This window comes from Branchiostoma lanceolatum, chromosome 4 (genome assembly GCF_035083965.1).
Source record: "Branchiostoma lanceolatum isolate klBraLanc5 chromosome 4, klBraLanc5.hap2, whole genome shotgun sequence".
Lineage (NCBI taxonomy): Eukaryota > Metazoa > Chordata > Leptocardii > Amphioxiformes > Branchiostomatidae > Branchiostoma > Branchiostoma lanceolatum.
This window is the reverse complement of record NC_089725.1, coordinates 13,208,763-13,234,889: the sequence shown is the minus strand read 5'-3', so window position 1 is coordinate 13,234,889 and position 26,127 is coordinate 13,208,763. Positions and strand designations below refer to the sequence as shown.

General features: G+C 41.0%; 1 protein-coding gene across 7 annotated transcripts in view; it reads left to right on the top strand.

Moving 5' to 3' along the window:
* Positions 1–26,127, top strand: part of LOC136432670 (basal cell adhesion molecule-like) — a 31,905-nt gene that overhangs the window by 944 nt on the left and 4,834 nt on the right. For 2 of the 7 annotated variants that reach the window (XM_066424114.1, XM_066424113.1), the window contains exons 3-12: positions 10,884–11,222; positions 11,609–11,920; positions 12,430–12,717; positions 13,099–13,353; positions 13,708–14,019; positions 14,405–14,449; positions 16,471–16,584; positions 18,699–18,726; positions 19,504–19,720; positions 19,868–19,918. In XM_066424114.1, coding sequence (XP_066280211.1) covers positions 10,884–11,222; positions 11,609–11,920; positions 12,430–12,717; positions 13,099–13,353; positions 13,708–14,019; positions 14,405–14,449; positions 16,471–16,584; positions 18,699–18,726; positions 19,504–19,720; positions 19,868–19,918 — 1,961 coding nt within the window. Of the gene's footprint in view, positions 1–10,883; positions 11,223–11,608; positions 11,921–12,429; positions 12,718–13,098; positions 13,354–13,707; positions 14,020–14,404; positions 14,450–16,470; positions 16,585–18,698; positions 18,727–19,503; positions 19,721–19,867; positions 19,919–21,117; positions 22,108–23,397; positions 23,602–24,185; positions 24,274–24,430; positions 24,525–26,127 lie in introns of those variants that run through there. The other 5 variants (XM_066424110.1, XM_066424112.1, XM_066424115.1 and 2 more) reach the window with 5 other exon arrangements.

Genomic DNA, 26,127 nt, shown 5'->3' with positions numbered 1-26,127 from the left:
ATGTATGGAGGCGGGGAAGCAACATGTCAGGAAATTTTAGGGATGGTGGAGTGGTGAGGAGATTGTGATGAATGTTTCCCTAAAATCGCGCGATTGCATCGCGGCCTTATCTGAACTTCTAGCGAGGATGCCAGGGTATCATTTTGAGGTCACTTCTCTCTAAGTACGTTGGGTCACCCTAAATGGTAGATGAGAGGACGTAGTAGAGCGATCTGTCAAAGCGAGGGGACGTCTGTTTTGCATATGTGAAAAGGGGAAAATTGCAGGAAACAAATCCCAAAAGGGATGCTGCTGAGATAGTGTGTGGCAGTCAACACTCCAAATTGGGAATTCAGAGCTGGGAGGGAAAATTTGGCATTTGTGGAGCGTCACATTGCATCACAAGGCTCCGCCTATGATGTGCGTAACAGTTGTATTGATCGGGAACGTCAAAACCATTGCAGCGGACCGCACAATCTTGTTGGTCGATGCCAGATTCGGCGGCCTACGGGCGACCAATCAATTGCCAAATTGGTAGCCTCCCGCATGTAGAAATTTATCAGGAATTACCATAAATAATGCACAAGCGGGGTGGAACGACTCAGCTCACTGCTTAATGTAATTGCGGAATGATTCCATATTTCTTGGCATTGTAATCTGAAAATCTTCATCAAGTCTCATTCTGTCTCCGTGCCGACCGGAGCATAGCGGGCGATTCCATTGCAGCTCACGTGGGCTTCAACTAAATGGCGTCCACGCAGTTTTGTGCGAAATAAGGAACCCTGCCGTGAAGTGGCTTATTTTCACCTCTGTTAGAACTTTGTAGTCCAAGTCCTAGTTTGGACACAGTAGTAGTAATTACACCAGAAGGGAATCTGTGGTTTTGAAAGGGATTTGTGATAATGTGCAGCTGCTATTGGAAAATGCCAGCATGATAGCATGCCTCACTGGGGCAAGCTTAGTCCCACCAGCATTAATCACCCTTTCAAATCAACATGTAAATTCAAGGTTAATCCCGAAAGTTGCTTGCAGGATGAACTTGATGTTATCCTTCATCAGGTTGCAGGCTCCTTAATCCCCTTGCATGGCGTAAAAACGGCATTGGAAAGGACGTAAATAATAGATAAGCGGACCACTTTGACAGGTAGAAATCTGCTACGCGGTCGTGGCATCGTTAAATGACGTCTCGCGTGCTGCGGTAAGATAGAAAGCGATGCTCATGCATTTGTTACCGACCAGGTAATGAAGCTTGGCAGTTTTTCGCCTCTGTTGTTTCTTTTGCCTCTGGCGTTTCTTGTATTCACAAGGTCTGACATACACAGTCCAGATGTAAAAGCGACACATGTCAACTTGGCCTTGTACATGGCCTTGTTCAAGGTCAATGTTTATATCTGTGAAATATGTGACCATAGCCTTGAATGAAGTCCAATATAGTGGACGTAAACATTTATTATGATGATAGGTGCTACATGTTTGTTTCATTCCTATGCCAGCATGACTACATGTAACCTTGTAGAGACAGGAAGTTTACGTTGTAATTAGAGTCCGCCTGAAACCACATGAAAAATAGTCCTTGCCCCCCACTCCCCACAGTGTGCTGGTGGTTGCTGGTAGTTCCATTGTCATGGCCCAGAGGTTTTCAGTACGGACGCTGTCTACTTTGACATTAGCCTTAGACATTAAATGTCTTAATCTACTTCTTATCAGTAATACTGTACTTCTAGATTGAAAAGTGCGAGACCCTGTATGGTTCTTATCAGCCTGTAGATCTTGAAGACATATTACAGCTGCAGAGATCAGACCTAGATGTTTGTGTTTGTCACAGAAATGACACCAGCACATTAGGGGACCTTAGCCAGATCTGTAATGATACTCCAGTGACCGGGATACCTGCGACCAGGAACAGATAACCACAGTTTACAGTAAACAGGATATTTTGGTCAGTTCAGATAGACCTATAATTAACTTCTCGGGGGTCGTGATTAGTAGGTTGGCAAATTATACTTTCCTTTGTCCCAGTCACTCTCAGCATGTGAGGGCCAGTTTCTTTTTTGTCCTGAGGGCATTCCCAAACAGACATGATGTCATTTTGTGATATGGATGATGGGGTCATAGGTCAGATTAGAACACAAAACTGGGCCAAGCAATGCCTTTGGCCAGACCACCAATGAACACTGTTGAAAACATTTTGCCATAATGTCTGAAACAATATCTAGAACCAGAATACTAAATGTTCAGATGAAACAAACTTGTCACATAGTTTTAGCAATTGTATTATGCAAAACAAGAACTGACAAGTAGAAGGTGGATTTCTTGGTTGTTTATATAATGCAGGACAGGGATTTCAGTCATGTAGCTTTAGGGGACAAGGATGATAAGTGATTGATAAGTTTGTTATCCCAATTACACTAGAATTGTTGTATTCATACATGATATCCTAGAGGAAAACAACTTTTGTTGGTTCTCATAGCATATGTTCTTACTGTAGGACTAAGAGTACTATTTCTCTGTTCACAGAGAAAACCAGCTTTGTTTTGATTGTCCCTTAAATTCTGCAATCTACTTTAGTGCAAGAATATTTCTCTGGCACTGTTTATTTATTTGTGTGTAACGTGGAGAAAAATAGCTTCCTTTTAGTTGTCCCCGAAATTCTAACATCTACTGGAATAATATTTTTCTGCAGAGACAAGTCAGATTGCTATTTGTAGGTTTTATACTATTATATATAGCCAGTGTAAGAAAAAGAGTACATCTTGTTTTAGAGACTTGTACAATATGTAACATGTCAGGAGAAGGAGACCTTGCCAAAAGCTGCTTGTTAAAACATACACATCTGACCTTCGCCAGGGTTGCAGCCTCAGCTGCCCTATTCAGCACTAAAGCAAACATCACAGTTAGGAGACAAGATGTAAAAGGACACGGCCCACTTTACCTACAGCTTGAACTAATGTACCCTGTCCTGGGCCTTTCATACAACTCCATTCACTCTGGCTGCATTGGTGACAATAGGGAGACGTAACACAAGAAAATAGCACGTCATAAATTAGTTTTGTGATGCTTCAAACAGACCGGAGTTCATTTGGCGCTGTATTCTGTGCAATTTTCACGCTGGTCTTTTTGGTATCTGCTGTTTACAGGTTTGCTGTGAAGGCTGATATGTTTTGAGCAGCTGGCCATGCTGTTGGCCACTGTGGTGGTGTCACATTACAGCTCATGATATATGCATGTGTAGTGTGTTATCTTTATGCTACACCTTGAACTTAAGTTGAAGCAATGACCATTCTTGCTCCATCTTTCAAGTATTCAGAAGTACTTAAGAGCCTAGAAGTGTGTAGTCAAACCACACCCTGAGGGCAGTGTACAAAGTAATAGTGTGGGTGGTAAAGAAGGTGTTACAAGGAGGATTGGGAGTTGTCATTAGTGTTACCAATAACCTTTATTATCTCAAACACTACTGTGAGGAATCAATAACACTCTATGTGTCAGGCAAAGGATTCGTGCATCCTTCAACATGTATTTAAAATGTGTCAGTTAAACTCATTGATTATTTGAACTGATTGGGTCAAAGCAGCATTGTTAGGATGATTGGTCGTTTGGGTAATAAGGCAGTGAATAATTAGGAGAACCAGCCATCTGGCAGACTTTGGGGGATGTTTTAATTAGGAGATAAAGTACAAAACAAAGGCAGAGCTGTTGCTGAATATATGTGATAACCATGTAAAATGTGTTGAAAACAAATGATTAAAGTTGCTCTACTTAGGCAAATTTAAGATTAAAAAAAGTTCTTGCTCATCCCTTCTATGAAACTATCAATTGATTTTTTTCAGTTTAAACCTTTGTACATCCTCCCTGTCAATCATTTATTTCAATTTTCGATACAAAACTGTAGGTCTGTAAAAACTGTATTTTTTTATTCAATAATCCAACTGGAAGATTGGAAGATTACCGGTAACAAGGTTATCATTCTTACTGCCCCCCTCCCTTTCCTCATTAATGCTGTTACAGTCATCACTTGACCTGTATTTTCTATAATGGCCGTCCAGTTTGATGTTCAAACATCAATCTAAAAAAACCATCATGCGGCAAAGGGAGAAAATCTAAATGTAATTACGCAGCTTTTATAGCATGCAATCGAATTTCTCCCTCCATGAGACTGATTGTCCCCTGTCCATTTCTTTCACGTCTTGTCCAATGCTCATTTATTCAGATGAGTAAATCAGTGTCATTTGTAATAGTGTTAGGGCAGGGGTGGGAATGATACATGAAGGTAAAATACCATTTTGGGAAGCCGCTGTTGTTTGTAGAGACTGATATGATATGCATGACGGAAGCTGGCAGGGATCTATTCCGTTCAATCTTTGTTAAGTGAAAGATGTCCAATATCCAGTGCCCGCCTGACCTTGCGTGGGAAACGCTGCGGACATGACGTCCTTTGTCTCAAGCACATGTACGTGGGCACAACCCACCCTCCAAACGGTTGTTATATCCATGTATACTCACAGTATCGCATGTTTTGCCATTTATGCAGGTATGCAAAACTGGAAGTTTGAAGCTGGACATTGTTTACATTATTATTTAGAATGAGTGAGTGAATACTAAGCGATAATGATTATTGATATTCCTTTTTGCCTATTGCAACAGTACAGATGAAATGTCACAAGAGTTCAACAATTTGTACATTCCTGTATTTGAACTGAGTTGTGTATTGATGGCTTGCACTTGTAGCATATCATTTTCTCTGGCCTATGTTATAATAATCACATTTCAGCAAATTGCATTCCAATAGAATTATCTGTTCAGAGGCCTATACTTGAGTTGATCATTCGATAATAACAGCACAAAAGTCCATAGATGAGTCTAGGTTGTTCAATACACAGCAAGCTCGGTATTGCCAACTGCATTATGTCATATTGAAAGACAGCTTGAAGGAAAAGGTGATGCCCCTTTGTTGATTGTTTCCTGGCTTTAAAAGCATGTCCTGGTTGATGTCATTATTTGGTTACCATGACAGCGCACAGTGATGTAGGCCAACTGGACAGTTAGGAGGGAAGTCATGCCACAAGATCCTTTCCAGAAAGAGCGTCACATCCAGAGAATGATGCTGCTGAGAAATTGTGTGCCATGTGTAATCTTTAGTCTACTGGGAAATGAAAATTTTTTAAGGCTTTCATTGCAAAGGTTAGAAAAACAGGAGAATGAGGTTTTATCAGCATAGGGCTTAGTCTAACTCACCATTTAACGTCATATTAGACAAGATTTATCTAATGGGAACCAGAACTTTCCCCACGGTAGACATGCTGATTCCCCCCTGGGCTTGGCTTCCTTATCAAGATGCCAGAGTCTTGCTTTTGGTTCCATTTCGCTGGCTTCAAATTACTGGCAGGAACACCGCTTTATGTCACGTCCACTTGTAGTTTGCCCCATAGAAATGAGCAGTATTGACAGACATGAACCTGACGCTGTTTCCTTTTGAACAAATTTGACCTGTTTCCTTGAATGTCAGTGGTTCCTTCGTGTGCTATATACATGTATGTCTTGTATGTACTGTACTTGTGCAAGAGGATATTGATCCAATTTATGCATGTCAAATATTGATGCTAGAAAAGTGACTGCAATTTCTAAGTTCATTGATTTCATCAAAGTTTTTCAAGACACGAATTAAGGCCTCAATTGCATGATTGTGTTACTGTACAAGTGACCCCACCTGTACATAATGACCACCTGGCAATTGTGACCACTAGTGACCACCTGTCCACATAGACCAGATCTTATTGGTCCCCTGGCTGGTCTTCTTGGGCAGTTTTGACTATATACTCCTTTTTGTATTGTTAGATTTACAAAAGAAAGGCAGAAGTAGTCTTGTTTGGCGTGTTCAGCCCGGCTAAACGATCGAGGCGGGATCTCGAGTTGTGTCAATAGCCTAGAGTCTTTGTACCAGTTGAACTTGTTTATCTTTGGGCACATGTCACCGTGTCAGTGGAATGCTGTTTTGCAGGGTCGAAGTTGACGTCAACAGCTCCTGAGGTTATAGTATACACATGCACAGACATGATCTGTTGGTATATCTGTATATCACAGGAAGGCTGGTGTCTGTTGTTTACATTCCTTGCAAATCAGAGCCAGATGAAAGTTAGAAGTGATTCCTGAGTCAGTCTCCTTATCTTTGTAGGCATCTTCAAGTTCACTCTCAAATATGAAATGATTGCCAATAAGGTCACATTGAACACAAAATACTGATTTATTAATACTTAGGCACTATGGTTTTATGCAGGTATTTCCCATGCATTATGTTCGTGCAGGCTTGAATGAGCCTGTCACATTTGTTATGAATTTTCATCTTTCAGAAGTGCAGTCTGTCCTTTTAGCTCAATACTTACATGTACTGCCTTAGGTATATAAATGGCTACCCAGTCCTGTGAAATATAAATCCATACTAAGAGCTTGCCTCCAGGCACATACGTAGTGCATCACCCGATGGTGTGCTTGCTTATAATCATAAAAGCTGTAGTCAGTGCAGCATTAGTGAAATGCAAATAATTTATTTTGAAAGAAAACATAAGGGACTACCCTAAACTAAAGATTAATACAATGAATAAACTCCTAAGAGTATGATTAATCCTATAGATATACCATCAGAAAATGAGATCTTATGGAACATACATGATATGTAAATATGTTGTGATCTATTGACATTATCTTAAAACAGCCATATACACTCTTGGAAGGAAGGGAAAACAGATAGCTTATATAAACAATTAATAATGCCATTAATTTAGCTACCAATTCTTATGTAAACAGCTGTCAGAAGATGCCCTGTGTGTCTGCATTCCTTGCCCTGCTCACCCTCAAAAACAGATGTTACTTCTTGATATACCTGAGTTTTAACATGTGAAGCATGAAGCATTGCATGTTACTGTATGCAGATACTTTAGAAGCCAGGTACTGTGTGGTGAATAAAACATGTAAAACATGTGGCTGTATTTTCATGTCCATATGGGGATGTACCTGTGAAGAGCATTACCATCTCGTTATTCTGATTAATTCTGGGGCTGGTGACATGATTGGAAATTTTCTCATCCTTGCCATATGACCTCGGGACATGTAATGTGAGGTTGTTCAGCATAGAGTGACTACTGTAGATTGTTTTAGGTTTGTGGAGACTTAAATTTGCAGTACAAAAGGAAAGGAGGTATTCATTGGTGGCACAACAGTAGTAACCCAGGGCAAGGCGTAGAATATGTTTGCCGCGCAATGACTTTGAAGCGAGAGGTCACAGTGAAACCAATGTACATGAAACCCTCGCAAACATTTCCTGATTTACAGTAGTTTGAAACTGAATCCCCATCTGGAGCCACAGTAAAGGGTTGATCATCGCCCAGCCATGAATGTTTATTACCTGGGGGAGGGCAAGGGGAGGGGCAGTGACTGTGAGCTAGGTTGGACAGATAGTATATCAGGAAGTTATTAACTGTCACTTATCAGCCAGATGGATTAAGCTTTGTGGTCAGGAAAAAGGAAGTGATGAGGATATGACTGAGCCAGTCTAGTTCCTTTCCTACAAGTTATCTGATATGGGGGTTGTTTATTAGAGGATATGCTCTATTAAATCAGGATCTGATTAATCCTGATTAATCACACCCTGTTTTCTTCAGGGTTAGGAAATAAAGGGTTGTGTTTCCAGTTAATTAACCAACCCTAGCAAAACCCTGCCGACCATAGCCTTTTTTGGGTTGACCACTTGTAAGGGACATAGAATTTTCAATCTATAATCCTCATTTCTGTTGCAGTAGAAAAAATGATATAAACAGACCCACCCAACCTAGGTCCTCTTTATGCTGACTGTAGGTTTTAACTGAAATGTATTTGAAATGCCACATGTAAAAGTCATGACAGTGACTGATTGGGTGTGTTGTGTTGGTGGTTGGGTTTACTTGACAGGTTGACTCAAAATGGTTTGAAAGTCATATGGTAATCAGATTATTTCCATGATAAATGAATCAATTACATTCCTTGTTAAAGACCCCGTTCATACTAAATCGCGCAAATCGCGAAATTGCGAAATCGCCCTGAGTCGCATTCCTTCACACCTGGGGTCACCACTCTTACCAAGGAGGTTAAAGCCTATTTTAACCTCCTTGCTCTTACTCACTGTTGTGTTCAATGACCTTCTTGTACTTCATCTTGAGTTTTTTTACCTTTAATAGTGCGGCATTACTTCCATGTTTTCGCGTATTTGGCCAACTCAGGCAGTCGTCACTTCAGCGTACACGCTCTGGTTTCGGTGGGATCCCTTGAGTTTCTTCTGAATCCCCACATCCCCGAAGATGGCCATCAGTACATGCGTTTTCGTCATTCCATACGCCAAAATCGCCGCCCGATTCTGACATATTTCCGCCGCATTCGGCGTAATATTCCAATAAGCTAGGAGGTAGATGAACATCGTATAATGAGCGGAAAGACTGAATTTGCAGATGACCCCTTGACCCATGACCGGGTCAATATGCAAAGTAAAGCGCCCAACGCGCATCAAGGCGATTTCGAGCGTTCATACTAAGTCGGAATGCAGGCAAATCGCGAGTAAACCACCTCCGGAGGTGGTTTCGCGGAAAGCGATTTCGGGCGATTTCAAATGCGATTTGGAGCGTTCATACTAAGCCACATTATCGCGATTTCTACGATTTCGCGATTTACGCGATTTAGTATGAACGGGGTCAAATGCAACCCTATGCAATTCAAAAACAGTAATGTGTTACAGATACATCCATGTGCATGTCGTAGTCATCATGACCTTTTTCTCTTGATATGTCACACTGCATGTTAATGATTTTATTGAAGTCCTCATATACATTTTGGTACCTATATCCAACCTTTTTGAAATACCACCATATTTTGAATATGCAAGGCTTGAACACAAGAGACTAATTGCTTTGGATTTATACGGATAAAACATACTGGTACGCATCAAGATTGAAAAGCAAGTCACATCTTAAATCTTCTGCTCTGAAGAGAGTGTAGGGAAATTTATACACAGGTAAAGCTGTAGCTGCAAGAGATAATGACATATTCATGGTGACGGAAAAGGTCAAACACCCATTTGGCAGAAAGATGCTGCAAGATGTACATTCACATCATCCTCCCACTCCGCTTTTCTAGCCTACAGGTAGTGCTTACCATGCAGGGTGCATTTCTCAAATGCCAGCATTCCGTGATTGATTTCTTACCAGTTGTTTAACGCTGCATGATCGTCGAGTTCTTTCAAGAGCCATGCGTGGGTGTATGCAATCATTTTTACCCAGCTTGGGTGGGGACTTACGATGCTTTTGAGCTCCCTTATCTGAAATTCCACTTATGTGCCATAATTCATGGCTGCTGTGCTAGCGAATGCCAGAGATGTGTTTTTGATTCAGAAAATCTCCTCTTTACTTTAGGCATTGCAGAGATATATTTTTGCAGAGCTATTTTCCCTTTGACATTTTGAACGTGTTAAAATTCTATTCCCTTACTTTAAAAATACAGCCTTTAGAAAATGGTATAACTTTGTGTGCCAGTTAATGTATTTAAAAAGTGTTTACAATTTGTATATTTTCTGCCAGAAAACCTTGTCAAAGGTACTATATCTTTGGGCAAAGACATGCTTTCTTTCAACCAGTCTTGATTCACTGTATTATATTATTATCAAGTGGTGTTACAAGTATGTGATCATACTATTTATGTGTAATGTGTAGTGACTAAAAACAAATTTGTACTTCATTTAAACCGGTAATTATTAGCACAATATAATGTTATTCTGCAGCAACAGATGACATAAGAATATGATACAGTCGTGATGTAAACATGTGTATATCTTCACCCAACTGACCCCAGACCAGCTAGCATTTTGTTCTTCGCAGTTCCAGTATTATTGGAGAGAAAATGGATTCCGTGTTCTCACATAAAGGGTCACACAAAGGGGATTCTATGGGGCTCCCCAATCCGGTGATTTAGACATGCCCAGTATTCAATAGTTACCATGGGAGAGAATGCAGACTGGTTTCCCAGTATCTAAAGAATGGAAGCTATGGTGATTGAGATGATAATTGCATCTTCAGATCAGGGTATTGGGTGTGAAGGTTATATTCTACAGAGAGTGACTTATAACAGTTTAATCTTGCACAAGTGTTAAGAGGGTCGCTTTTTTTAATGTTTCTTGTAAAGCTGGTTCATTGATCTTTCTCCCCTTGCCAGTGACTCAAATGTCATTGTGAGCGGGGTTATCGCATTACCAGGCTAATCAGTAGCTGCTAGCGATCTCCGAATCTAATAAGTCGGGCTGGTCTCATCATTAATTTGTGGCCTTTGCCCAGGCTGGTAATGTGAAAAGGGAGGGGTGTTTGTCTGGTATGGTTGATGAATGCTGGTGATATCCAGGGATGCTTGTCTAATCCTTTCATGTATCTGGGATGATTGTAATGTATTCAGCAATCATAAGCGAAATGTCAGTGTTACATGTAATGTCATGAATGGTTAAACTCGAAGCAGACCTACATTTGTGACCATACTTTTTATGTCCCGAAAAATTTATTGCTACAGAATCAGGCATAAATGTGTACTACAAAGTTATTTCTCTTGGGACAAAGAAAAATGGTTTCTGTCGTGGGATGATTAAATTTTATGATATCCTGTTGTATGATTCTGGCATATAAATCCCTTAGGTTTTAATTTCTTAAGACTTAGAGTCTTTCCCAAGTCATTGTAAGGGTTCTTCTTGTCATCATTTTCAAATTCTTTCAGTTGTAATTATTTGTCTAAGAAAAGATTTCATACTTGATGAATGGAGATATTTTGAACGTCATTCAACTTTGAATATGTTTCCCTGGTTGTTTAGAACTTTTGAAATATTCATCGATTTTTTTTGTCTCCCACAGATATTGAAGCGGCGGTAACGGTAAGTGTAGGACCCCCACAGACAGTCCTGAAGGGAAACACTGTAGTGTTGCAATGTACGTACAGTGTGACCCCAGCAGCCCAGGTAGACATCATCACATGGAGCTTCACCTCCAGCTCAGAAAGCAGGGAGGTTGTCACCATGTTGGCCAATACGCAGAGCGTGTTTGGGACATACGAAGGGCGTGCGTCAATCACGGAGCAGGCCTCGCTGAGAATCGAGAACGTGGGAGAAAGCGATGAGGGGTCGTATAGATGTACAGTGAAGGTGCTGAGTCAAGGTTCGGCAGATACAAAATCAGTGGACCTGACAGTTTTAGGTGAGATTTGTTGCTTCATAATCATACTTTGCACTGTCATCATCATCATCATCGTGCATCCAAATTAATCAATTGAAGTAGATATAAATTATAAAGGTCTTCCAGTACTTTTACCCTAAAGGTCTAACTTGTACTGTACATGTATGCGAAGATTGACCTATCAACATCTAGCGTAAATGCTTGTGTATGTTTGTGTTTTGGTGTTGAAATTGTATTCATGTTATATTTTTTCAGTTGTAAAAATCTCTTCCTATTTGAGTCTTTCATCTTTACGATAACTGGCTATACCATAGGAGGATAAGTTAAGGTCATGTGTAGACTTGTTTAGGTTAGCACGTACATTCCACTATGGATTGACAAATGTTTGTTTACGTTTCCCTCACCAGTTGGAGCAAGTGCCCCCACCATCGTCTCCACAGTAAACAGTGCAGCTAGAGCAGGGGATGACCTGACGTTGACCTGCCGATCGGACGGCGGCAAGCCCCTCCCCACACTCACGTGGTTCAACGGATCGCAGCCGTTGGAAACGGGCATCGGAGAGCCCACCACAAACGAAGGGGCACGACAGGTCATCCGGGATTTGTCGCTGTCTCCAGTCACGAGGTTTGACGACCAGACCAATTTTGTGTGCAAAGCAGACCAAGGGTACCCGGACCAACTGGAAGTGCAGACTGCAGAGCAAGTCTTAGATGTTCAATGTAAGCTGCTTATATGTACTGTTATGTGCTTGCTGCTTTTGAAAATGCCAACTTCATCACTACAGGTTTTAGGTTCTACATTGTGTTGTACTTGTAGGTGTGTAATGTACATGTAAAGAAAGCTATACTTAATAAATGAATAAATAGATACTGAAATTAGAATTATTTAGTACATTTGTGATGGAAAAGAAGAAAGAGGGTGATTCTGATAGCAACGGAGTGGGCTTTTATATGGAGGGATTATAGGATTTAAATACATGCATATTTACGTAATTTCTGTGACAGTTGTTGAATTTTAATTTAGACACCTGTTACCTACCTACATGTACAAGTAGGTATTCTTAGATAAGGAATCGAGCGGCAAATAATTATATATTAATATGTAGCAAAATGACAGAATGACAAATTAGGACCACAACTTGCCATGGTGGTGCTCAGGGTGTATGGGTGTTAAAAATCCTGACCTTGAAACTTTCTAAACTCAATTATAATTGATGTTTTTCCATCAGATCCACCAGTTGCATCCATAAGCTCCAATCCCAACAGCTCCGTCAAGGAGACCAACACCCTGACCTTGACCTGTGTCGTCCAGAGTAACCCCGACCCCAGCCAGATCAGGTGGTTAAAGGTCAGCGGAGATTCCGCCGACGTTCTGCAGACAGGACTGACGACCACCTACGTCATACCCAAGATTAACAGGTCGCAGAACGGAACGTATCGCTGCGAAGCTAGCAATGGGGTCATACCCAGGGACAGAGAAGCAGATGGCCAAGCCACTGTCAACATTGATGTGTTCTGTGAGTTTTTAGTATTATACACAATCTTGGAAGGAGAAACATGTACCAGTGTTGCATGGTGTAGATACAATAATATTTGTTTTACAGCGTTTGCTGTTAGACATCCTAATGATTTTAGATAAGTAGCACTGCTATAGTTGTTACCTGGTGTAGGTTAAAACTTGCAGACCGTAACTTGGTTGGAGTATTTTTCTGTGGCATTCAGACTAGGAAACAGTAAGAAACGGTGCACCAACTTTTTCATACAGGCTTTCCCGTGTCATCTTTGGTCTGTTCTGAATTTGGTGTATATAAATTCTATCTTTAAACATAAACAATTAATCCAAATCAGTTCAGTTATTTGTAAGAATTGAGGAACTCTTCTCTTCCCTACCACCGCAGATGCTCCCAAGATCAGTTCCAGCTTCGTGCAGCCCTTCCGTGTGGACTTCGGCTCAAGCCTGCCAGCGGTAACCTGCGAAGCCGAGGGCAACCCCATGCCCAACCTCCAGTGGGTACAGGTCGGGACGGGGAGAACGTTCAACAATCCGCTGTCGTTCGCCACCATGACGTACGGCGAGGAGGGAACGTTCACTTGTGTGGCGGCGGCTCTCGATTTTCCCCAGGACACCGTCAATGTCACCATTGATGTCAAAGGTGACACTACTTTTTTCTTGACACAGTTCATTGTGTCATTCTAGTGACGCTGAAGAAGAGTGAGGGATATCACTCGAAAGGTCCGGAAGTTATCTCTGTAATTTATCCAGTAGTAAAGTTTGAATTGTATATGAAGTATTGTTTACCTGGATGTTTAACCTTCATCAATAGTTCATTGTGTTGTTATTCATGCATGCAAAGAATTGCCTTGAAGTTGAGGAAGGTGACAGATGGTCACCGAAACATCGGTGGAATAAATCTCTTGTTTGTGAAAAGAGTATTTTTTATTCAGTGACTTACCAACCTGATGAAACTGGTGTTACACGTTGTGCTCTTTATTTCATGTTAACCCAGGACGTCCGGATATTATCGGAGACAGACCGGCAGCGCAAGAGTTCATGGAGGGGAAAGTGGCGCAGGTCGTGTGCGAGATTCAAGCCGATCCAAGGCCTAACAAGGTGGAATGGTTCCTACTGGACTCCTCAGACAACAGAGCCATCATTACAACTGGAGGTCCCTATAGGATTATGCAAGAGAACCTGCCCAATGGCATGAAAAGTGTTCTAAAAATCAACAGTATGAAACCGGAACATTCAGGACGGTATGTCTGCAAAGCCACAAACATGTATGGAGAGGACGAACAGTACTTTGATGTGACACTACAAGGTAAGTGGCAGTTGCTTTCTGTAGGGATGCAGTTTAACTCAGTGGACTAGCTAGGTAATGAAGAGAAGCTGCCTTTATGCTCTTTCTGAATTAATGTTGCACAAGCAACTCGTATAACAAACCTATTTGACAACCTTTGATTTTTTTAAAATGAATGTAATTCATTACACGTGTATTTTAATACTTAAAGTTATCATGAATGTATTTACTAGAATTTTCTCATATAGATGAAGATCGTGTGATGTCTTTAATTGTAGTTGCAGGCAGGAGAGGTCCAGAAAAAAACTGATTATAACATGATTAAAACCTTGCTGTAGCCCTTTTTGACAGTCTCTAGTAATGCTGTTTGCCACACTCAAAAATCTACATTTAATTATCCTTTCAGCAGAAGATGTGGTCACCACGGCCAGAGGTCTGTACACGGACAATGGTATCCTCGTTTTCTAATGTAGATCTTCCGTAGAGCTACTAACCAGCTCGAGAGTGTTGACCCCCTCCCTCCCCCCGCTACCGTCATCCCGAGTAGAGCGGCTTTGGCAAGAGCAGGGCTGTGGCACAGCCAATGGGCTGTCAGTCATCAGGCATCTTGTGTGCTAACTCTGCTCATTCTCACCTCGTCCACAATGGCACACCCTCTGCCAACACATGTCTGTGACTGTGTGTACGTGTGTGCACAGCACAACTTGTACGTGTACGTGTGTGCACAGCACAACTTGTACTAACTAAAACATGTTTGTATCATCACCAGTGCTTGTTCAATACCCCAGGCATCTGGACTGTCTTGTCAGCTGTCTTAGTTAATTCACAACTATGTCAATGTTTACATGTACTGATGTAGTGGGAGCCATGATAGGGCCTCCAGAGGCTTACATGTCTATATGCATGGCTCTAAGACATGATTAATGATGTCATTTGTAATCAAGCTAACATTACCTCAAAGTAACAAGCCATGACAGGACAACTTAGTGATGTGCACGTATGCTGCTTTATAGATGCTTGAGAATTAGATCATATAGTAAGTAAAATTTACATATTCAATATTGATTTTGTATGGCTTCAGCCAAACAGTTCTCTGGAAGTTGCCAACAACCTGCAAATTGCTGGTACTGTAATTGAGTATTTTTCGTGACATCCTTGAATTCATACAAAAAGAACGCGTCTTCAAAAGTGGAACATTATGAATTATACTGTTGTCGGTGGTTCTACAAGTAGTTTTTCACATGTCCACCGTCTTTGTTCCCTCTCACCACGAGTGAGAAGACCTGCAGCTTTGGTAGGTTGTCCTGTCTTGGCGCATGAAATGTTCACCTAGCCTGCACCAGAAACGATAAGGAATATGACTGTAATAAAGACTGTCTCAATCTGTCATGGCTTATCAACGCACATTCCTCAAAATAAGCCCTGAATGGGAAATGTATCCCTTGTTTCTTGTCAGGTGCTGCATACAAGAAAATGGCCATTAATATTTTATTTTTAAGCCTCAATGCACCAAAATCTAAAAGCTCCAACAAGAACCCCGAACAGATAAGGGGATTTTGCACTATGTGGCACATGCTGAGAAGCGACAAGGGAATACATTAACTCCTCTCATCTTTCATTTACATCTATATCATACTAGTGTTAACAACAGGTATCAACTACATTATGTAACCAGAACCCTTTTCTCCATTGTAATATTATAAGCGTAGTTGATTTAATCGTAGCTAACAACATGTATCGTTCCCGGCAATCCGTTAAAACTCCCGTCGTCCCGACCCTGAGCAAACATGCTGCATGCCCCGCAGTTTACTCAGCGAATTGCAGACATGTTTTAGATGCACAAAATGCTAGCGGCGGGGGAAGAAAACGAGATAGTTGCCACCGATACTGAACCAAGCCATATTGAATTGGGGATTCTGAAATGCTTGATGCTGGGGGCATTCTGAGTTGGCACTGAGACAAATCCTACGGATCTTTTGTTTATGTGTGACTGAGCAGGAGAGAGAGAGAGAGAATTCTCTGTAGGATTGGGCTTTACATGGCACTGCTGTGTGATGGATAATGTTGTCACCCCAAACTGAGTTATAATTCCTGGGATCTATAGCAGTAGCTTCCCTGTAGTGGCTACAGATGAACGATCACACCATCAACAGGCAATTCAGATCACTTTGTCACACACAGTGCCATCCAGTTGATACATATCTACATGTATAGCACTGGAAATAGATACATAAGAGTCGTGAGCATGGCAGGGTAATGGGTTGCTATCTCCTGTGCCCGCCATGGTTTCATCAATATTCCACCAACTAGACCGATGTGCATCCCAAAAATCAATATGGCATGGTTTAGACAAGTGGTTAGTGTGTGGAACTCGCATGGTGTGTGCGTTTCCATTGCGTACAAAACAGGATTCTAAGACACAAATGAAGTTTAAGATTTGTGCTTATCGGTACCTACTCTTCCCTCCTACAGGATCGGACGCCACATTGGTCATTATCATAGTGGTGGTTGTTTTATTGTTGCTCCTACTACTTGTGGGTATTGGCCTGATGCTGGCTCACAAGAGAGGACTATTACCCTGCAAAGGTAAGAAAAGACTTCTTTGTTACTTTCTTCCATGGTCATTTCCCCCCCAGAGATACCCCTGTGTGCTGTAGGTTTGTTCAGACACTTGCTGGAGACACATCCCAGTGGTAATGGCAGCCACCGTTGACAGCTGCTTGGGCAAAGAAAGACATCTGCCTGTGTTTCGGTCTGTGTCTGGCATGTGCAAGCGAGCATGACGGTGATGCTTGTTTCTTGCCAACTAGAATAAAGCTATGTGCCATCAAACCACCGTGGGTTTTCGGACTGTGGCTGCTTCCTTGCATAAGAGAAATATGTCAGCGATAGTTGATACTCCCAGCTTGTATAGTGCAACGGACTTGACATAGTTCTTTTGGCTGCTGTTGTGAGAAGACAAGCCTTGGTGCCTGATTTGGTAAATTTTTACGAACTAGCGGGTTCTACCGAAATCCAGCTCATCAGTGTGAGGGATCTATCTGATACTCCGCTTTATTTAGGTAGGAACTTTTCTCCTTCCTCTGTCTGCTATTTCCTGTATCCCTTCCTTTTTTGTTGTCCTGGATGTTTCTTGTTCTGTTTGTATTGCCTTCCTTTTTTGTTTTTTTAAAGTATTTTGATTTTGCATGTTGTTTTTTGCCATACTTTGCAGATCAAGCATCTTATGCACTTATTTTGAACCAAACACATCTACCTCATTCAGAAATCTTTGAATAGATAGATATCTACAAATGGATCTTTGACGAGGTACAATTAAGTGTTCTACCATGACGACTTCTATTGATATCATAGGTTTACAAGTCCTATATAGCATGCCATATTAAGCATTGTCTCAGAAAGTAGTCTACCTTTGCGTTTAAATTCCATGTCATAGCATGCAGTGACATACAGGTGGAAAATTCTGACATGCCAATCACATTGGATGCATCACTGTCCCTTAAATTGGGTCATGAAGCAGAAAAACGACTCCTCTTGATAGGACATTCAAAGATAGTACAACGTGCGTCAGCCTGTTTTATGACCAGAATAAAATGGTAGATAGAATTTTACTGTAACAGTAAAATGTAATTTGTTGCAAGTTGTAAAGTCTGAACAGGAAGCAGTTGTGAATGTAAACCTATGCCATATGGCGTAGAAACAAGGAGAATTTTGTATGTGCAAATTGTTTAGTGTTAATATCATATCAGTATCTTCTTTCATAGCTGCAACAGTTCTTTTCATGCCTTCAACTCGAGAATCATTGTTTGAGACGATTTTTTAAAAACTCACTTGAGCTTTGTCATGCATGATTATAATAAGCTTCACATTGTGTTTTCACTTAGTTTTGATCTCATGTGAGTTTCTTCATTACGGTTTTTGATGCTTAAAGAAGTCAACATTGACAGTCCTTGCATGTACTGGAATAGATCCTTCATTAGCGGTAGTGAGCTCCACTTGCCCTAGTTTTGCTTCCTCCTCAATAATCTAGTGGCTGTTAAGGTGACCAAAACTGAGGTGCCCTTTGTGTGGGTCTTAACCTTCCAACCTTTAATTCACAAAAAGTAGGCCAATTGGCCACAGGGACAACATGTTGGAAATGAATCTGCATTACCAAAACCCCACTGGGGGACTAATTTGAGTTGACTTTTTCTGTGGAAGAAGTGAGTGGTGGATAATAGGTTCTGTGGATGCCATGGACTTCACCTTTTATCTACCATATCTGGGATGTTTTCAGAGTCTTGAGTAACCTTTACCACAGTTTTATGACATGTTTTACCATCACTTTTTACTATCAAGCATCTTACCCCTTGTGTCATTCTGACGTCAGCTTGATTTGATTAGAAACCCATCTGAGTCAAGATAGTAACAGCATTTTGCTGTGGAAAAATGGACATAATTTATAATGTGCGAGAAGGTGGTCACCCAAATTTTGTTAAAAACCCATTGAAGTCCGGAAAGGTCCATCCAAAGTAGTAGGGGAGACGCTCTTGGGATATCTCTGCCGCCAACAATTATGTGATAAGGTACAGTTGACAAGGTTAGATATGGTAAGCCTTACTGTTAATTGTAGTTACTATGTTATCACATTATTTTGGTAAGCAAAATCTTTATCTTGAGTAGTAATATCTCCCATTAATGATATTTTCTCTTACTTTCAGGCGAACCAGAAACCGGGAAGGGTGGAAGGTAGTTGAACGTTTCGTTACTTTATTTATCTCATATTACAAATTCTGATGAAGATTTTTGCTGGAAAAAAGTGTCAAATTTTGTACATGTATGAGAATAGTTTAGTACTCTTACAACTGTTAGAAATCAGACATATATAGCAGAATATGTTGCAGACACACCAATTTAATTACCAAAAATGATTATCCAAAGTGGGCAGTTCTTACTTTTACTGATAAAAAAAAAATATCTTTAATGTTTGATTTGATGTGTTTGAAAATTAATGCCCAGCATTCTTTAATTTCTTCCTCCAACATCTTAAGAACCAGAGAACTAAATAGATGTTGTCTGCAGTTGTTACAGTATCTTTAGTTTGCTTCTATAGGTTCTCTCAAATTGGTGCATATCAATTCAGGGTTGGAAACGCTCATACATGACTTGTCGAGGCACCTCTTGTGCATTTCAATCTGAGTACAGGATGAACTTGTGTCAATTGCAAAATAAACTCCTTTACAACTAGTGAACAATGCTTTGATTTGCATTTTTTTATTGCCTAGCAAATCAAATAACAGGATTTAACCAGACATAAGGTTACAGACACTTACTTTTTCTTGAAAAAGGAAGAAGACAGTGATTAAATCCAAAGGACACAAGTTCACAATCGATTTCAAACCCTGCAGTTGATTGGAATTTGGGGACACAAAATTGTGGCTTCCTTAGTTCTCTTCTGTGGCCTTGATGTCCTCATCTTCTCTAACAATACAACCTTTCCTCATGAAAAGTTTCTACTCACTGCAGGTATGTTTCTTATAGGGATGAGAATGTCACCAACGAGTTCTCAATCGAAATGGCCGACAAGGACAAGTCCCCCACCGCCCCCCTCCCCTCAAGAGTAGAAAGCAGTCAGTATATCCCCACACCTCTCGTCGCGGCCAGCTACGAAGCACGACTAAGCGGCGCAAGCTTCGGCGAACCCAGATCCCCAGTTGGCCAGGACAAACCTGACGGAAAGAAGGCATGTTTTATTTCATAACTACGTTTTTAACAATTAACAGAACTTGTGGTGACTAACAGCCAACGTGATTGTTGTCTAGATATTCAGACACTATAGATGATGTAGACTTATTCTACGGTTGTTCCTTCTGTCGTTTTCTTGGCGTAGGTCAATTCCCCAGCATCTCTGGAACCCACCACAGAGGAACCACCAGTTCAGGTAGGACATTAACCCAGGACTAATGTCTGGTCTTACCGTTGTCTGTGTCCGTATGCCATTAATCTAATTGTCGTTCATGGATAACCATTACATTAATCACCATCTGTATCTTTCAGATTTATGATATATTGGAGGGACTGGCCATGATGAAATCTAACTTGAATAATATCTTAGATTTTCTAGATTTATGGAACTTTGAGGGATTTGATAATATTTAATTCATTTAATTCACTTCTTTTGCATGACTTATTCGGCATATTTGATGATGGAATTTTCTTGCTGTTTCTCTGTGAAACCGCTTTAGTATTATTTTCACTTGAGCACTTATGCAAGCATTATTCACAGTAAAGCAAGCACAAGTGCTCAGATTTAAAGAAGGTTTCTTTATTTTTTTCATTTCCAAACCAATGAAGGTGACTTTTTGGTGAAAATACATTACATGCATACATGTAGGTTGTCTGCTAAGTTCTTTTGCTTATTGCAAAAAATATATGTTTTCAGGCCTTTCCTTCCATAATTTCAGATTAAGTTTCAAATGAGGTTGACTAATGTGGTTTTACTTTAAAACATGCCATTGCCATTATCTAGGTTGTTGAACCATGGATATTATTATAGAATGTTATTAATGGGAAATTACTTTTACATGTATTCTATGTATTCATAGAAACTGTATGAGTTGTATATGACTCTTGCTTCTTGAAAGTAGTAGCATCTCTCTCCTGTGCCATTCTACTCCTCACAACTCTTCTAACTGTCGTATCTACATTCATCATTCTTGAACTGCAAGGGACTAATCACAGAAACAAATCTTTTGGGTCGAGTCCTCATAATAGCTGTAAAAACCATGATTCATGAGCGAAGTGTCTCATGACTGGGATGCTGGCTGATGATATGAATGAAGACGTGTATATCTTGGAGTTCCAGGCTGGCCTGTAGGCTCTTAATCACATTTGGTGTATCACGGCTCAGTACCAAAAGGGTTTTATCCCCCATAGAGAAAAAGCTGTGTTTGCGGAGGTGATGCATTAGCTGGATGCAACGTGATAACGGGATGTAAAACATGAAAAATGACTCGGGGAGGGAAACTGTAGGAGCTTCGGTAGAGTAACAAAGGGTGGTGGTGTAAAGATGCCAGCTGGTGCTCTGCAGCGATTCTGGTAGGTGTGCCGCACTAACCAACCTTGTGTTCTCCACTGTAGAAACACTTTGTGACATACTCTATGAACAAAAAAGGCCGGCAATCCAAATCGGTACGCCTAGTCAAATCGGTACGCTTCGTCTGCTGCTATTTTTCTCCCACACCACGAACCAAACCCACTCAACCCCTTGGAAGGTGTTCCCCTGTGTTGGTGTGTGCTTTTGACAAAACGTTGTATAAGCCCCACCTCTCCCATGACTTCCCCATGCACGTCTGTGTTTTTTGCACGACTTGCTGTTGTAGATACATGACGTACTGACTGGGCACTTGCTTGGCATGGTGACAGCAACTGCTTGTAAACTACAGTCAGAGACTGAACTAGAACTGTAATGTTTCATGATTACTTTGCTATATCGATTCCTACTGCTATCAGTCCTTTCATTGAATTTCTACTCACACTTCCTGATATTTCTGATCTTTCGTTACTCTTCTTACATCTTGCTTTCCTTGCCTGTATTAGTTACTTTACTAGCAGCCGTACAGCCACTGCCTTTGCTAATGACCCATTTTGTCTTTCCCCCACTTGACTTACTCTGGAAACGTACACAGTATAATGGTAAGGCTCTACCACAGACTACTACTCCTTCCTTATCTGCAGTATACTATTGTGTGAGTGTATTTTCTTCCCAATCGTACGTCAAGCTTAAATACTTACCATTTTAATGCTGATAACGGCACACTTTCAACAGCATCTAGACATCAGCAAGCATCGTGATTCTTGACATATTACAGCTTGTGTCGCACAGTTGAAGTGTATGCATGATGTGCATTGTATGTATCAACTAACCAGGATGGTTTATTGCAGGTCTACCCCCGAAAGGCACAGTAGAATGAACAAGTAAACTGTAGTTCATTCACAATTACCGCTTTTGCTATACTTACTTATATGCTCTTAAACTTTGTAAAGGGCCTGTACAGTAACAAAACTGCATGCACTTAATGTGTCACCATAAGACATTAAGGTTGCTGTGCAGATGTTAGAAGTGTAGGTTTCGTGGTAGTCAGAAATCACCATCTGACTTAAATTGGTGAAATACCCATGACTACATGTAAATTGCAAAATAATGCTTTTCTGTTAAAAATTTGTTAGCCATGAAAGTCTGATAAACCTTTTTGTAGGTAGCTTCCATTAGAATGATAGTCTGTCCCATTTTTTGGTTGTTCATTGTATCCAATTAAGAAAGAGACTATACTCTAATATCTAATAGGATGCATGTATGCCCACAGTTTATAAGATCCTCAAAAAATTTGGATATTTTCCTTTATCTGAAAGATACTGTCTGCAGCTGCCAAGCAGAAACAAAAGCACCCTTTTCTCATACCATGCTCCTTAATTCCTTATTACTGGGACTTTGTTTTCCATTATCTGTAATGTTCACCTCCCCAGTTATCCTTAATTGATGCTCACAGGTACAGTGTACCGTATTCCCCAATGAAAACCCCTCTAGGCTGGCAGGAAAAACACAGACACCTACTCCACTGTCCTGCCCATGACCCTGACAAAGATAGTTCCCAAAACCATTAATAAAGAAGCCATCAACCAATTTCGTCACGTCCATGAATAATTTAAGCACATTAGGTGTTCATGCTTTGTGCGTCCGTTGAGGTTCTCTCAGCAAAGCCAACATCAATATCAACCCTCTGTGCCGGAGATAGCATTAGAAGCCTATTTATGCCTGTTATGAATTCGTTAACCTTTAGTCTCTGACATCCCAGGTAATCAACGCAACTTTGATTCTTCACATTACCCCTCAGAGCAGTAAAGGTTAAGATTGATGCTTCAATGAGAGGCCACAGTGTAAGTGCAAACTAGGGATCCCGTTAGCTTTTCCCCCTACGCAGCCACAGTGGAATCCATCAGTGCAGTGTGCTCTTGGGAAATACAAGTCTCATCTGTCATAGCCAGGAAAGCGTCTTAACCCAGCTTATCAACGGCACTACCTCCCGGGTACTGCCATATATGGTCTGCAGGCGATGCATAATCCTGAAAAAACATGGCAGAGATAAGAGTGTTTGGATTACCTTGACTCTCCTGTTAAGAACCTGCCAGTATCCTTCCACTAAGCTAGATTTGGGAGGTCATGACATTTTCATTACTCTAGCTGCAGATGTTGGGAATACAAAAATACAGCAGACATATGGAAAACCCTTTTGTGGGACACATATTATTAAAGAAACAGCACTTCTAGATTAGGACTCAGTTGTAAAAAGATTAGTAAATGATCTTGGAGGTTACATGGAATTTTGCCACTATACATTTATTTTTTCAACTCAACTTCAGATGTCAAATTGTCGGCCCCTTTCTCAACAGAAGCCTCTCGTAATAAGGCTTCATTTTCCGGAGAAACCACCATCATCAGCTGTTAAAATAAGGATGCATTTACAGGACGGAGTACGGGTTGCTGCTGAGACCACATCAGCTCTTAAAATAAGGATTAATTTACAGGACGGAGTACGGGTTCCTAGTGAGACCACAGATCCAGACGTAGGTCTTCATTCAGTATGTATATAATGGGCCGTTTGCTTGGTGTCATTTGAAGGTTGCGAAGGTCAGCTTCAGTAAGTTCCAGTTGCTGAAAATGTATGGGTCAAGGTGCAAGCTTTATAGTTCTGATCAAGAGCAGTTCTTGACGTAGCCAGGGCAGTGTTATTCTCCTCTGGACACTTCTATGCTTTTATAGGGCTGTAGTTTAAAAGTGCCCAAGGAGTTGTCTTGAAATAAAGCTATTAATTATAAGGCTCTGCTTAGTTGTGTGTTAAGATCTGTAGCCATGGCATCTCACCCAATAGGAGTAATCGGACATGTTTTGTCATCTGATGTCTTTTGACAACTTACCTTACTAAAAGTAGCACTCGTGTGATGAGTTTGTAGTAATCATAGTCTGTAGTGTTTCATGTACCTCTCTTGCATGACTCGAAGGTAGAGAAAGCAGATTTCTATAGGATTTATGCCCCCCTCCCTCTCTTCTTCTTGTCAGTAAAGACTTATTATAACCCAGCCTGTTTATAAAGAAGCCACTCTCTCCCACTTCCAACAGTGGTACCTTTATCCGATGCTTTTGTTTACAGGAGAAGACTTTACTGTTGACCTCCGATTCTGATTCCGAGTCTGACACAGATCTGGAGAGTTCTCCCATTGTGGACTACCGGGAAAGCCGTACGTCTGACCCACCTGCCCTCCCTCACAGCTGAGCTTCCTCGCAATGGTGCAGGGATACGATATTGCCTTTAGTAGTACATGTAACACGTAGCCTGCTTTGAAGATAACTCTTTTTGACACTGTAATGACGAGAGTTGGTGCTTTTGCTTGACAGGAGAGCAGCGTACTGTTGACGACTGACTCTGAAACTGACTCAGACTCAGATCTCGATGTACACGTTGAACCAGTGAGACATACGAGCAGGAACCGTAGGTTGAGTCCGCTTGGTATGGCAATATGGTGCGGGGGTTAGGCCATGGCATTAACCTCGGCAGTGGCGGTGGTGGGGCTGATGCATCTAACGCAGTCCCCTGGGACCATCTCAGACTTCACGAACACATGGGAGTGGACGCTAAGATTGGAGGATAGGGTGGGGTCAGCTTGATACAATGTTGTAAAATATGATGGATTCATTTCTTCGGAGTCATCGGTGTTCGTGAATTTCTCAGATGGCCTCCTGGGTGTGACATCTGGTGGTGGAATAATCTAGACAATGCTGGGAATGCTAATACTTGTGTATTCATGACGTGTGATGTTGTGGTAATCTAAATGCAGTCCGCAGCGGTTGTGATGACGTGTCAATAACGTCTGATTGAGGCGATCACCTCAAATCACCATCTGTAGCTGATGGGCCCGGTGATGGCCCCAGCCACGGTCTAATAAGGTTATCTGGGACGAGGGCACTAATGGTTTGGAGGGACGCGACACAACATGCAACTTAACATCACAGGGTCACACATACACATACACTCTGTATTACTCATACTTATTAGACTACCCAAGTGTTACATTCAAAGCATAGGCACAGAGGACCTTAAGGTTTGGGTGGTTGGAGCAATTTCAACTCATCAAATATTAATTCTCGTAAAATTGAGTTACTGTTATAAGTTAATGGATAAGAGTTTAGGAGCCCACGTACAACACCTTTTAGTTGTTGGGTTATACGTGTGCTATTGCTTGTAGTTTTTTTGGAGAAAACATTTGCATATATTTGCATATGCCCTTACGTTTAGGTCAAATGGAAATGAGAATCGTTAGTGAGTTCTGTTGTTGCTTTACCATGTGGCCTCCGACGACGCAATTACATGATGTACATCTAAATGGGTAAAGCCTGTCGTCGTGTGTCAAAGGTCAACCAATGATTTCATGGGTGGCCAGATTGGTTCTCCCGCTGCTCATTTCACACTCCATAAATATCAGGCCAAACAAAATAAATTCTTTGTTTGCCACTACTCGCAAGTCGGTAATGTCAACTAAAGCTGTAATATCTGAAGGATGACACAAGTTAAAATCTGAGTTTCTGTCTCATCACAAATTTGAATTCAAACCATGTCTTCAGAATCATAAATTACAATATGTTTTAAAGAGCAATGTGGGCATTGCCCTCTCAGTTTCTCAAAATGTAATGAGACAAATATTTGTTTGTTTGGCACAGAGAGATGATTTAGTGTGGCCAAAGGCAGGGATTTTAGACTTGTCCAAAGTGTACCCTGTCCACAAAGGGTGATATTCATGGTCTGGTACTCAGCTTATCAATCAATAATGTAGGCCCATGGGAACGACCTTTAGTGAAATGGATATTGTCCCCTTACAATAAAAATCCCCCATAGAGAGACCTACATTCCCAGTTACACATTTGGACACAGCAATGCACAACAGTGAAATATGCTGGGGTATTTTATAAACTGAAATCTCCAGGTTACTTTGCAGTCAGTCATGGCACAGGTATTCCAGTAGGAAAATATGGTAACTAATGTCACAAGAAAGAAAAATGGATCAATAAGACGATCTTTATTGCAATCTTGGAAAATT